This window comes from Coturnix japonica, chromosome 1 (assembly GCF_001577835.2).
Source record: "Coturnix japonica isolate 7356 chromosome 1, Coturnix japonica 2.1, whole genome shotgun sequence".
NCBI lineage: Eukaryota > Metazoa > Chordata > Aves > Galliformes > Phasianidae > Coturnix > Coturnix japonica.
Window position 1 is genome coordinate 76,190,853 of NC_029516.1, and position 13,536 is coordinate 76,204,388.

General features: G+C 37.6%; 1 protein-coding gene across 34 annotated transcripts in view; it reads right to left on the minus strand.

Annotated features, from left to right (window-relative positions):
* The window catches only part of ABI3BP (ABI family member 3 binding protein), a 125,683-nt gene that overhangs the window by 51,084 nt on the left and 61,063 nt on the right, over window positions 1–13,536 (minus strand). For 16 of the 34 annotated variants that reach the window (XM_032447796.1, XM_032447803.1, XM_032447789.1 and 13 more), the window contains 5 exons: window positions 3,958–4,020; window positions 3,228–3,290; window positions 2,610–2,675; window positions 2,137–2,202; window positions 142–216 (listed from right to left, as the gene is read on the minus strand). The exons of 2 other annotated variants lie outside the window; for them this stretch is intronic. In XM_032447796.1, coding sequence (XP_032303687.1) covers window positions 142–216; window positions 2,137–2,202; window positions 2,610–2,675; window positions 3,228–3,290; window positions 3,958–4,020 — 333 coding nt within the window. Of the gene's footprint in view, window positions 1–141; window positions 217–2,136; window positions 2,203–2,609; window positions 2,676–3,227; window positions 3,291–3,957; window positions 4,021–4,448; window positions 4,515–6,761; window positions 6,837–13,536 lie in introns of all 34 variants that reach the window. 16 more of the 34 variants (XM_032447790.1, XM_032447830.1, XM_032447825.1 and 13 more) reach the window with 10 other exon arrangements.

Consider the following 13,536-nt stretch of genomic DNA (forward strand, 5'->3'; position numbering starts at 1 on the left):
TCAACAATAACAGCAATCTAAACTAAAATTTCAAGAGTTAGGGTCTAATCCAAACAAGGATTACCAGTACAGTCATCTCAGTGAGTTCTAGATCATGGCCTGAGCTACTGATTAATAAGAATTAGGCATTGATTGTTGTACCTGGTCCAGTATCTGCTATTTCAGGCTTACTAGGTGTCACAGGGCTTGAAAGTACAGGCTGAATATCATAGAAAGCTATTAAGGCAAACAAACAAGATAATTTTATGTATAACTGTTGTTTCTATACATAGATTTTTCTCTTTTACCTAGTCTGCAACGCAGATGTCCACCCACAACAAGCATTCCTTACCTTGAAAATGGAGCAGTGTTAATTTAAAGTGGGAACTGGAGTTAGTAGATAAAGTGAGAATGGAGACTAAGGTGGCAGCCAACCAAAGCTATATTATCCTATACAGTTTTGTCCACATAACTGAATACAATTCAGAAAGCATATTTATTTTACTTTCTCTAGTAAATGAGCTGTCAGAACAAAGCACACACACACACAGGATAAACATAAAACAATAAAAATTAAATAGGACTTAATTCTTTTGAGTGCTTTGTTTTCTATCAAGATTCTCTCAGTGAATTTTAATTCTGTATAACATTTGTACATACTCTGTATACAGACACAGGCACTGAGAAAAATGCACAAAATAAATTTGAAAAAATAACCAAACTATAAGAAAGAGACTTCATATAAAAGCAGAAATAAATAAATAAATAAATAAATAAAATAGTGGAGAAGATATGTATATGCATCTACCTGAGAGTATAATAATTAAGCTCTAAGATATCCACTAAGCTTGAAAGAAAAATGTAATATAAATATTTTTATTAAACTTTAGGTATTTTTAATTATTTGTTTATTAGTCACGACTATTTTAAGCAAATCCATCTAAAAGCTCTTAATAGCATTTAGTAGAGGAAAAAGAAAGACCAGGAACAAGACAGGCAAGATTCTCAACTGCAAGCCAAGTTTCTTCGTAGTAGACATTAAAAAAAGACTTCTCTGCTGCCAAATAACCGCCCACCATTTCAGGATTAACTTCTAACCATTAAGAGCTAGATAATAAAAACAGACAGAATATCTAGAAACCTATAAACATGCATCATACAGGTCTAGAAAGTTTAATGTTCCATACCCTTTCATACTGTACACATCCATAAATTGGAAGACTTCACACTCTTTGCATGATACATCAGACCATCGGTCTGGATACTGCATAACCCGTGCCTGACAATATTAAAGAAGCTGCCACCATGAGCAACTCCCACACTGTCACCAAACATCACAGCCAAGCCTTAAACTAAACATCGTTTTTCAAGTATGGCAGTTTCACCTCAGCATGGATGCATCACAAAAAGTAGGCTCAAGAAAAACAAGTTCCCTAAAAAGCAAAACAACAACTGGGAAAAAAAAAAATATCCATTTTGCACCACTAACAGACTGGCAAGAACCATGACCAGACAAGGCCAGAATCACCACCAAGTATCTAAACCTTAAGGCACATGCAGTGCTTGTCCAAAAGGTGAGAAGAGACAACGTGCCTCAAGTCCTACTGTGACCTCAACCTGGGCAGAACAGCAGAGCATTCCTTTGCACGTGGTAACAACATCTTTGCATGCACAGCTGACAGCAAACCATCTGGAAAGTCAGTGGTGAAGAACCTGCCAGCTGCACCCTTGGAAAGAGAAACCTCAAGAGACAGCAGAACAGCAGTGCTGCTGTACTGCACTGGCCTGGACTGCTACAGAAGGAAGTGGTTTCTGAGCAGTGATGTATCATTTGAGTGCAGCTCATTAGGGAAGGTTATTTCCTTGATGAAAGGGAGCAGTGAAATGGTATTGAAAGCAAGGTACAGTAATGCATCCTCTAAAGAAGCTGTCATTCGGTTGCCACAGATGGCGCTGGCAAGCAATGGATAAAGCATGAGATCAAACAGTGCAACTGCGTAACAAGTGTGGCTGGTGTTTCTGCAAGCCAGGTCTCACCAGCAAATCTTCAGACTGTCCAAGAAGATGAGAATGAAGCTGGGTGTTTTGGGCCATGGAGTGTAAATGGGAGCGAGAGAAGCAGGAGAAAACAGAAAAAGGAGGATGTTTGCTAGTTACCAGTCACAGTTTGCTGGGTCGTCAGGGAGGAAGGAGTGGTGGATTTCAGCCTCGGTCTCCGGGTAGCTAAGATCAAACAGAGAAACCACCTTCAGGTCCTCACACCAGACGTCGTCACAGGAATGATATCAACATGCAGCCATACACAAGGATACCAAGCAGGGCGTGAGGCAGGATGCCATTTCACAGTGTTCCTTCCCCCTACATTACATGACCCCATCTTTCAAGTGGTACACATACGCCCAAGAGAATAGAGTAAACCTAAGAATGCATGAGGCCTGCAGGGAAGGCAAGCTCCCAGAAGGGATCAGAAAGATTAGAAATGGAGCAATGTCTAAGCATGAGCCATAAGAGACCAGTGGCATCACAGGCCTCCTATTCAGGATGGTAAGCATCTGAACAGGCTCATCTCTGCAGAAATAAAAAGCATTGCACAGTTATGCAGAGCAGGAAGGGAATCAGAGGTTATTTACCCTTCATAGTCCTCGTGGCTTTCGGTGAAGTAGTTGAGGTGGAGTCCAGGCCCCATCTCTGTGTCACTATGATCAGACAGGGACATGATCTTCAGATACCTTCACAATCTTCCCCAAACAATTCACACAGAAAGCCTCACCATTCCCCTATTACACCTTGAAAATCCCAGTTCATCCTTTGGATTCCTCCCTAAGCCAATGATACGCCTACTCATACAACCTGAGGATTCAAACAACTGAAACAAACAAGGTAAACAGAATGACTGATGTCCTGTAAGGAAGTTCTGGGACACCTATCCCATAACATTAGCAAGACCATCTTGGGATATTTCATTCTAGAAAGTTTCTGAGCAAATTAACAGAAAAAAAGCATGGAGAGACACACAGAGAAGGAAGGCATGACGTGATGGATTCTTTTTGCCAAATGTCCCCACAGAAAAATGGTTTCCAGGTGATGGCAAAAGCATGGGTTTAGACAACAGAATCATGTAGCTAGCGTGACAAGTGTTTCTGCAAGAATGGGCACAATATTAAACCTTGGCGTTGCTCAAAGCAGATGAAAATGATGTGAAGCGATGGAAGGGAAAAAGAAAATCCAAAAGAAAAAACTGCATTTACCCTCCACTCTTCTTTGGCTTCCGTCATATGGAGAAATAGGTTTCACCTTTGGCCTCTGAGTAGCTAAGATCAAACCAGAGAACTGCATTCAGATTCTAGAGATTCATTCCCCTCTACTGGTACGATATGTCACCTGACAGCCCACTGAAGATAATCTGACTTAAGTGAATTCCTTGTACTGTAACTCTCATTCTAATTTTGCACAGAAAAAACACATAAACATACGTTAACCAGTGGAATATCTACTCTCTGTGTATTGCACCTCTTTGCTATGTTGTGGGCCTTATTAGACATCTATAAGACACATAAGACTGTTATGGAAAGCTCCCAAGCTTGCAGAAACCTGAATAAATTGCTGATAATAGCGATTTCTCTGTGAATTTTAGACATTCCTAGGCTTTAGGAATTGAAAGTTTGAGTTCAGGTCCCTTCTGCATAAACTTCTAGAAATGTTCAGTGAGCCACTAACCAAATCAGTAATTGTTTTTTTCCCATGGTTTAAAACTTTGTGGGATATTAAGAGTATCTAATGCTTTTTCCACTGATGGACAAGAATGTTGCATATGCAATATACAAAAGGAGTAGATTTGACATTCTAGGATGTATTCAACCATTCAAAATAAGAGGTCTGTTTAAAACCAGAAAAAAACCTTGGCGTTGCTCAAAGCAGGTCAAAATGATGTGATGATGGAAGGGGAAAAGAAAATCAAAAAGAAAAAACTGCATTTACCCTCCACTCTTCTTTGGCTTCCGTCATATGGAGAAATAGGTTTCACCTTTGGCCTCTGAGTAGCTAAGATCAAACCAGAGAACTGCCTTCAGATTCTAGAGACGAACAATTTTCTTCAAAGCAGTGCCAGATCAGAGTTTTCAATATACGCAGGGCATATTACGTTCTGCTATTTTATATTAATTGATGCACTCATTACAGTATTATTCCCCTTCTAAATTAGCGTAGCCCAACTGAGTTAATGCAGAATATGAACAGTTAGCATTCTAGTGAACTAGGCATATCTAGCTGAGAACAGACATGGAGGAACTGAGAAGCTTAACAGTATGTTAGTCTACTTTTTATTATAAGCAAATGACTGGCCAAAGCAATGACACAATCAGTACTGCAATATACATTAAGGAGGAGAAGTTTTGCAGAAAGTTAAAATTATCCTCTTCATATTTATATTTTTCTAAAATGATAAATATTTTTATGGAATCTCTATTTACCCATCACAGTTCTTGTGGTTTCCAGAGATGGAATAGAGGTTGAATCCAGTTCTGAGCTTGGGAGAGCTAAGGTCAGAAATGGAAATTGTCTTGTAATGCTAAAGCATCCCTTTTGCACATAGGAATACATCATTTTAATCACAACCAAAGAAAACAGCATTTAATTTATTTTTTTTTTCTTAAAATTTATTTTTCTACTATCAAATATGTAGTAAAACTATAAATAAAGATGTCATCAATAAATACATAGCAAGAATTTCTAATTTCTGCCCTCTTCAAATATACTGTCATGTTTTGTATGTGACCACTGTTTGTTTAATCTCTACAGCAATTAATTAGACTTCTATATTCCCAATCACCCTTACAAATCTCGACATTTTGTCTAATGAACTGCATGCCTGGGAATATAAAAGAAATAAAAAAAATAGGTTATTTAGGTCTTAGTGAGGTTACTTCAAATACAAACAACTGCATATACTAATTATTGTAATCACGAACTATAAGTTAATCAATCTTTACTATCATACTTAATCACATTTTCAACTCTCCTTGAAATCAGGGACTTTTCACAGAAATATTCATGTTTCATTAAAATGATGAACATCAGACTAGACCAGACATGATTTTACCCACTTTCCTAGACACTTTAAGTGCTGAAAATCTATCTGCCATCTGGTTTATAAAAAAAATACAGTGTAATTTTCTTTATAGACTAACATACAAAATAAAAGAGCTGAATTTGGCTCTGTTACTCTGTCAATATATAGAAAATAACTGCTTAACCTCTCTGTTTAAGTACTATAGCATAAGTTACTGCTCAGTATGAAAGTCATATTAAGTAATAAATACTAATTAATATCTTTGAAGAATAAGTGCATAAAACTTAAGTGATCTCCAATTCATAATTTTAAGAATTTTCAGTTCAAATCTACTAGGTTTGCTATTAGGTTGTAATTATAGGCAATTGAACAACTCCTAAAAGGTTCCTAAAAAATGCACATTTAGTCCACATCTTAATGCAAGAAAATTCTGGCAACAGCGTGGAATGGACTTTGGAAGGGACTGTCATTACTGAAAGGAAATGAAAATTTCTTCATACAGACACACTAAAACCAGCAGTACCCCAAGCCCTGATACAACAGTGTCGTTCATAAGCTTTTATTTACTTTCTGAACATGGGAGAAAAGGAATTCTATGGAATAAGTGCCGGCAAGGAAGAACAGGAAAACTACGCGTACTTAGATCAATTATTGTGAATTAATGAAAGTAAGTTACTTAATCAGTCTAATCTTACTGGAGTGTGGTGTAACAGACTTTTAAGAGTGGTTTATAACACCATATCCAGCACAGAAGCATCAGCCTGAGATCAATTTGTTACACCGTTGGTTTTTTGTTTATTTTTGTTTGTTTTTTAAATTACAGTGCTATGCAGTTGTTTAAAAAGTTGTACTCAAGCTATGCTATGTTAAGTATTTTAACTTGTATTAGCTTCAGGCTTATGCTGTCTCACTTACTAGCAGCAAAACAAAATGTCTAGCTTAAATCAGTACTTTGAAAATATTCAAACGAAAGGATTTAAGGATCCATTCTCCAGTGTATGAAATTCTTCACATTTACTCATCTCCATGTGAACTGGATAATCACACAATCTTATTTAGGGTACTTGTTCTTATCTTTTCAGATCAGCATCATCATCAGTAAATATTCCTTTGCTTCATTTTGTGTTGTACTATAAATATGTTGCAGATTTAGTAACACTTCTGTCAAACAAAGACTGCTGTATTAAGGTAATTAGTCACATTGGCCAAAACTTACTAACAATGCAAAAAGTTTACATTAGTCTGACAATATTCATGATGCTACGTCACTCAAATCATTGTCAGCTTGCTATTGATCCTATTATTTCAACAGGACTTAATCAATCATTTCAACCATTATAACAGTTTTGATAATGGATTTTGACATAATTTATATTAACTTACACTATAACACACCTGAAGTATTGCACATGAAAAAGAGAATACTACTGTATGTTATAAGAATGCCAAAGCCTATAATCATCAAGCACAACAATACAATCTTGTACAAATATAGTACAATACAGTACAAATGCAGACCAAAGCAAAATATTTATTATTTTGAAGCATCACACAAAATTTCCTAAGTTAGCCTGGTAGCTAAGACAGAACACATTAAATACTACAGTACTGTAGTTATTCTAATTCATTTTAACTAATAATATATCAGAAGTATGATAAAGTATCTGTCATAATTTCTAGTTAGACATTTTAAAATCATATTTTCAAGTATTACCAGGTACAGATGACAGCATTTCTTGGATGGTAGATGTTTCATATATTGGAGCAATAGGCCGCTTGTCATAAAATGCTGAAAAAAAATCTAGAGTTAAAAATAAAACAGACTTCAGAGCAGTTGTGGAGCAGCTCTAAATGCTGATGTGATCAAGCAAGGTACCAGCAGCCTTAAAGATATCTGTGAAATAAAGTGCTACATAAGTACTGAAGCTAGCGTGAAATAAAGTAGTGTCAGTTCAGCATCTCATGCTTGGCAGAATACTTCTCAATGGACTTGAGTAAGTATTCTCTGAAATAAAATTGATTACAATGAAATGGCTTAGTTGGGAAGAAAAAAAAGCATCACATCAAGTAGCCTTCAAAGCAATGTGTTTGAGTCTTAGCACTGTCCGTGAGACGGCAAGGGATAGAGAAGTTAACAGAATTATATGGTATTTACACATCGTGTGCTTTCTGGTTTCCATGGAGAGAAGAGAGATGAGTTTCAGGACTGGTCCCTGGGCAGCTAAGATCAAATATGAAAACAATCCTGAAAACTTAAATGAGGTTAGTCTTTAAATGAAGAAGTCTTTGTCCTCATATCAGCAAAGCCAGAAGTTTGTATTTACTTTAGGTATCTTGCATACTCAGTACTATGCAATATTTTGTGATAACCTACTCTGTCCTTTGTGTGTGTATATATATATATATATATATATATATATATATATGATACAGTGAGTCTAATTTTGATGTATTTACTGCAAAGCTAGCTGTTTGCATATGATTGTAAAATTTCATATAGCATGCCTTCACATTAGGAATTAGGCATAAAATGATGAATCATGGCTAAACTCCTCCTAAAAACATCATTTCAAGCACACAAGTTGGAAATCCTATACAATTGGCCCAATGAAAAACCTGTAAATATCCCCTAGACGAAGAGGTAGAGTAAATACAGGAAGCATTATTTTTGTTTGTACACCAAAGCAGACACAATATGGAATGCACATTAAATCCTGTTAGCCTGCATTTTTAAATCATTCCAGCTTCACTGCCCAGTACGAGCATGAAATATCAACCTAAAACTCTATCACAGAATCAAAAACACCCAGTGTAACTTGGGGCAGTAGGGGAATGCAGTATTTCAGATTTTGTAAACAAAAATTTGTACAAATCAAATAGCAATTAAAGAAGGGACTATATAATCATTACCAACTGTTATTTGCAACAAATGCGATAGTATGAACTTTGGAGGAACAAATATTTCCAATTCAACACTATTAACAGCTGTACAGCAAAAACATGAATAAATCTGATATACACCTGCATGTTGATGCCTTTTTCATTCAAGCAAACTAAGCAACCAGAATTCACTCTATCTTCTCTTATTTGCTGCATCCTCTGGACTTTCATTTACTCTTGCTGGAATCCTCCGTACCACTATAGTGGGTACACATCATCATCAGTAAAGATTTTTTTGCACATCCACACTTTTGATTCACTAAAATGAAAAGATCCTTTCCTGAATAATTGTGGTTTTTCATCATGCAGTTATACAATTGATTAGTCCTGCATATGGCAAAGCATTGTCCTTGAGGAAGCATATTCTACCCTCCCATGCCTCCAAGCTTGTTGTCATTTACCAGCCAAACAACCACTGATTTCATTTTATCAGCTGGTACACTGAGAAAATAATTGACTAATACTGGGCTTAGGTCTTTTCCTATGAAATCCACTTTAATCAAAAACTGAAAAGAGAATATAGGCATGGAGTCACATAAGCTCATAAATCTAGATGGTTTACACTGCCTTACTAGCAGTGTGCAGTTCATGATGAGGCAGGCTAGACAGCATATTATCTTCAGAATAGCTAAAGTATGACACATTTTTTTAATAAAAGGACTTGGGTCCCACACAACTATGCAGTTGTCATGTGATTAAAAATGTTATCCTACAGTTTCTCTTCTCACCTCTAAAATCTTTACAATCAGAACAGTAGCTTAAGAAATTACAGAAATTGTTGGCAAATATATGACTGTATATGTTTGTAACAATGGTATAGGAAGTTATACAGAAGTTGATATAAAAGGTTTAATAAAAAGCTTGCTGCAGACATTTGGCAGCCAGTATACTTAAGTAAGTCTCTGCCTGATGCCAAAGTGATGTAAATAATTATTGAATCTATTATATTAAGCCAGCATTGTTCTTGTCCTTGTCATGAAAGACAAAAGAATAAATTCTGTAGTTGGTTTCTGGATAGCTAACATCAAATGAGAAAAGACACTGACGCAGGTTGTTTCTGGAAGATAAGGTATCAAAAGTACGATTGCCATCTTGCTGATGGTTAAATTCATAACCAAACCAGGTACGGTATTTTCACCCAGTTGCCATAAAGTTAATTTAATATAAAAAGATAATTCTTTGGTGGAAAATGGCTTAAAAACATATTTAAGTTGTTGTGACTGCATTTTAATGAAAAAACAAATAAAAAAAAAAATCAGATTCTAATCTGAGTTTTTGTAGGAAATATGCAGTCAGCATGAAAGAAACATGGATGGTCGGACTACTCCTATGGATAGCGGTATATAAAAAACTGAAAAGTAGATGCTTGTTGCTAGGAACACTCACGACCTCTTCAAGGTAAATGACACAAAATAAGAGACCTAAACGGTCTGATTCTTTACACTGAGGGATAATGCTGTGGTAGTTCTGACAAAACACACCACATAGAGCAAAAAAGCCACACCTGACTAGATGCTGAAATTTTTCCATCTAATGAAGATAGCTTGATGTGACTGAAATGACCTTGGATAGAATACAGTTCTCAACTTGAAAAGGAAACAAAAACATTGCATTAATGCAGAGGCAGGAAAACCGTCAGTACCACCCATGGTGTATTATTAACACAGCTGCATCATGTTTGTGTTCAGTATGAGTTTTGTAACACACAGAAGTGAAGGCTTTTCCAAATTTACTGATGTCAAGAAACTAAAAGAACACTGATTGAAGTTTAACAAAGACTAGAGAAAACCTGAGTACCATATGTATGTAGCAATAAGCTAACCCTAAGATGAAAAAAATATATATACTAATGATCATTCACTCAGTTCCACTTGTCAGATACAAAGGGTGCTTGAACAGTTACTGTAAGAGAGAAATATGTCATTTTCTTAGGATTTTAGATCACATTGCCCCTCACAAATACATAGGTTGCTCCATGACTTATGTTTTCAACATATCTGTAAACAAGTGTATTTCAATCAGGTCATAAGATGCATATCTTTGACATACAAGGATTAGAGAGTACATTAAAAAATGCATTCAGTAGGGTTAATGCAATTGCCCTTAAAATAATTGAGCATACTCTTATAAACATATCAAGAAGATATGAAAAACTCAACATACCACAAAATTATTCTAAATGAAACCCTGAAACCTTCATGAAGAGCATTCTCATCAACTCAAAGTTTTATTCTCTGCAGTTCTTCAACTGTTTCATACTAAGTTGAATAAACTAGGCCTAATCAACCCCACAACTTCTAAGAAAATAAAATTTAAACGCTTACTAGATGGCATTTCTGGAAGCTCAGGCATTTTAAATGTACTGAATTCTTGAATGTCAAGAAAAGGCTGTATTTCATCAAAAGATGAAATAAAAATCTGGGCTTAAGAATGTTCTAACATGTCCAAAGGAAACAGTCTTCTCCAAAGACTATTGTGAGGAATCTGGTAAAGGAAGACAAGCTGTCAAGGCAATGTTGAAAAATGATGTTTTGTAAATGAGAATTTGTTCAACCAAATAATGCTACTGTGCTCTGGAGAAATTGCTTTTAGAGCAATCTACAGAAGTACGCAATTCTGCCTATAGAATAAGATCCTTTAAAAAAAAACAGAGAAAAATTAATAGAAGAAACCACCATAAAGATACTTTTAATACCAAAGAACTGTACTACAGCAGTCTTCCAAATAGCACTTTGTCAAGACACTACTTTTAAAAGTTATAAAAAAAAATCTAGAGGAAACCAGTGTTCAGCCACCAAATCTCTTTAAAAATTGCCTCTTTAAAAGCCAAGTGAGGCAGGGAGAAAAAAAAAAAAAAAGTGAGTCATATTATTCAAACGACATGAGCCATCACAGCATGGCATCATGTGGACATGGTGGTATAATGTCCGAGAATAAAGGAACCGAGGAAACATTAAAAAAACAAACAAACAAAAAAATAGTCTACAAAACAAGCAGAATAACATAAAAAACAATAGTGAGTAAAAAATGTATAGAAACAAATACAGTCAGCAGAGGAAAACAAATACATTTTACAATTTCAAATTTATTTACCCTAAAATCAATGTCAAATTTCTAGCATTCATACTGCCTAAAATATGCTTAATTACCCCATGGGTCAAAAGACTGTCAGGGCACATGGCCAGCCCTTGACACATTACAATATTAGAGAAGCTGCCTCCATGAGCTACACCCACACAATCACCAAATGACACAGCCAAGCCCTTAAGCAAACACTGATTTACACATATGGCAGTTACAGCTCTGCATGGATGCATCACAAAAAGTAGGCTCAAGAAAAATAAGTTCCCCTGAAAAGCACAACATCTTTTGGGGAAAAAAAATCCATTTTGCACCACTAACAGACTGGCAAGAACCATGACCAGACAAGGCCAACATCTCCACCAAGTCTCGCTAAGCCTGAAGCCATATGCAGTGCTTGTCCAAAAGGTGAGAAGAGGCAACATGCCTCAAGTCCTACAGTGAACTCAACCTGGGCAGAACAGCAGAGCATTCCTTTGCACGTGGTAACAACATCTTTGCATGCACAGCTGACAGCAAACCACCTGGAAAGTCAGTGGTGAAGAACCTGCCAGCTGCACCCTTGGAAAGGGAAACCTCAAGAGGCAGCAGAACTGCAGTGCTGCTGTACTGCACTGGCCTGGACTGCTACAGAAGGAAGTGGTTTCTGAGCAGCGATGTATCATTTGAGTGCAGCTCATTAGGGAAGGTTGTTTCCTTGATGAAAGGGAGCAGTGAAATGGTATTGAAAGCAAGGTACAGTAATGCATCCTCTAAAGCAAGCTTGTCATTCGGTTTGCCACAGATGGCGCTTGCAAGCAATGGATTAAAGCATGAGATCAAACGGTGCAACTGCTCGCTAAATCAAGTGTGTGTTGCGCTCGTATCATCTGCAAAGACCTTGTTTGGCCTCACTATCCGCAGCTAATCTTCAGACTGCTCCAAGAAGTAGCATTGAAATGAGAAGATGGAATACCTGTTGAGGTGTGTTTGGCCATTGGCGCTGTAAATGGGTGAGCGAGAGAAGACAGTGAGGAAATGAACACTGGTGATAAAGTGAGGATGTTTGCTAGTTTTACCAGTCACAGTTTGCTTGGGTCACGAGTCAGCGAGGAGGAGGAGGTGGATTGTGCTTTTTAAAGAGGCGCACTCAGGTAGTTACCGGGTGCTCAGCTCTTAGACGCATCACAACCAGAGAAACCCACCTTCAGGTCCTCAGCACCAGGGACGTCGTCATGTTCGGAATGATATCAAGAATTGCAGCCATACCTCCTTGGGATACCAAGCAGGGCGTGAGGTAGGATGCACATTTGTCACATGCGATCCTTTCCCCTCGTACATTACAGGACCCCATCTCTTTCTGAAGTGGGTCCACTACGCCGAAGTTGTTTGAGATAGTGTAAACTGCCTAAGAATGCATGAGGGCACTAGAGGGCCGGAAGGCAAGCTCCGCAGAAGGATCAGAAGATTAGGAAAATGGGCAGCAATGTCTAAGGGCAGGAGCATAAGGAGACCTAGTTGGGATCACAGGCCTACACTATGTTCAGGACAGTAAGCATTCGTGAACAGGGCTCCATCTTCTGCAGAATAAAAGAGCAATTGCACAAGTTGATGCAGAAGCAGGAAGGGAATGCAGAGGTTATTTACCGCTTCCTAGTCCTCGTGTGGCTTATCGGGTGAAGTAGTTGAGGTGGAGGTCCAGGCCCCATCTCTGTGTCACTATGATCAGACAGGGACATGATCTTTCAGATCACTACAACTACGGTCCACAATTCATCTTCCCCAAAAACAATTTCACAACAGAAAGCCTCACCATTCCCCTATTTACACCTGAATAATCGCCAGTTAGTTCCTTCTGGATTTGCCTCCCTTAAGCCCCATGAGGTTCAACGCCTACTGAGTACTAACCTAGAGGATGTCAACATACAAGTGTATAACAAAACGACAGCGCCGTAAACAGAATGCGACTGATTGTTCCTGTAAGGAAGTTCTGGGACACCTATCCAAACATAGTTCAAGACGCAGAGACTATTGCGTAGTATTTCATTTCTAGGAAAGGTTGTCAGAGCAAATGAGTATGACAGACCAAAAAGCATGGGGAGAGCACATCACAGAGAAGGCAAAGCATGAGCGTGATGGATTCTTTTATGGCCACAGTCGCTGCCAGCTCAGTAAATAATGGTCTTCAGGTGTATGTGTCAAAAGCGATGGGTTTGTAGGGACAATACAGTAAATGCCATGCCGCTCAGACTAAGTCGTGACACCGAGACGTGTGTATAAAATTCTGCAAGAGAAACAACGTTGGAAGCCCCAATATTATAACCATTGGCTCGGCTTGCTCAAAGCAGATGAATTAATCTATGTGTTAAGACAATGGAAGTGAGAACCAAAAGACAAAATTCCAAAGAAAAACCTTGCATTTTACCACTCCATCTCTTCTTTTGGCTGTCGCGTTGCATTATGAGAGAATAGGGGGTTGTCACCAATCT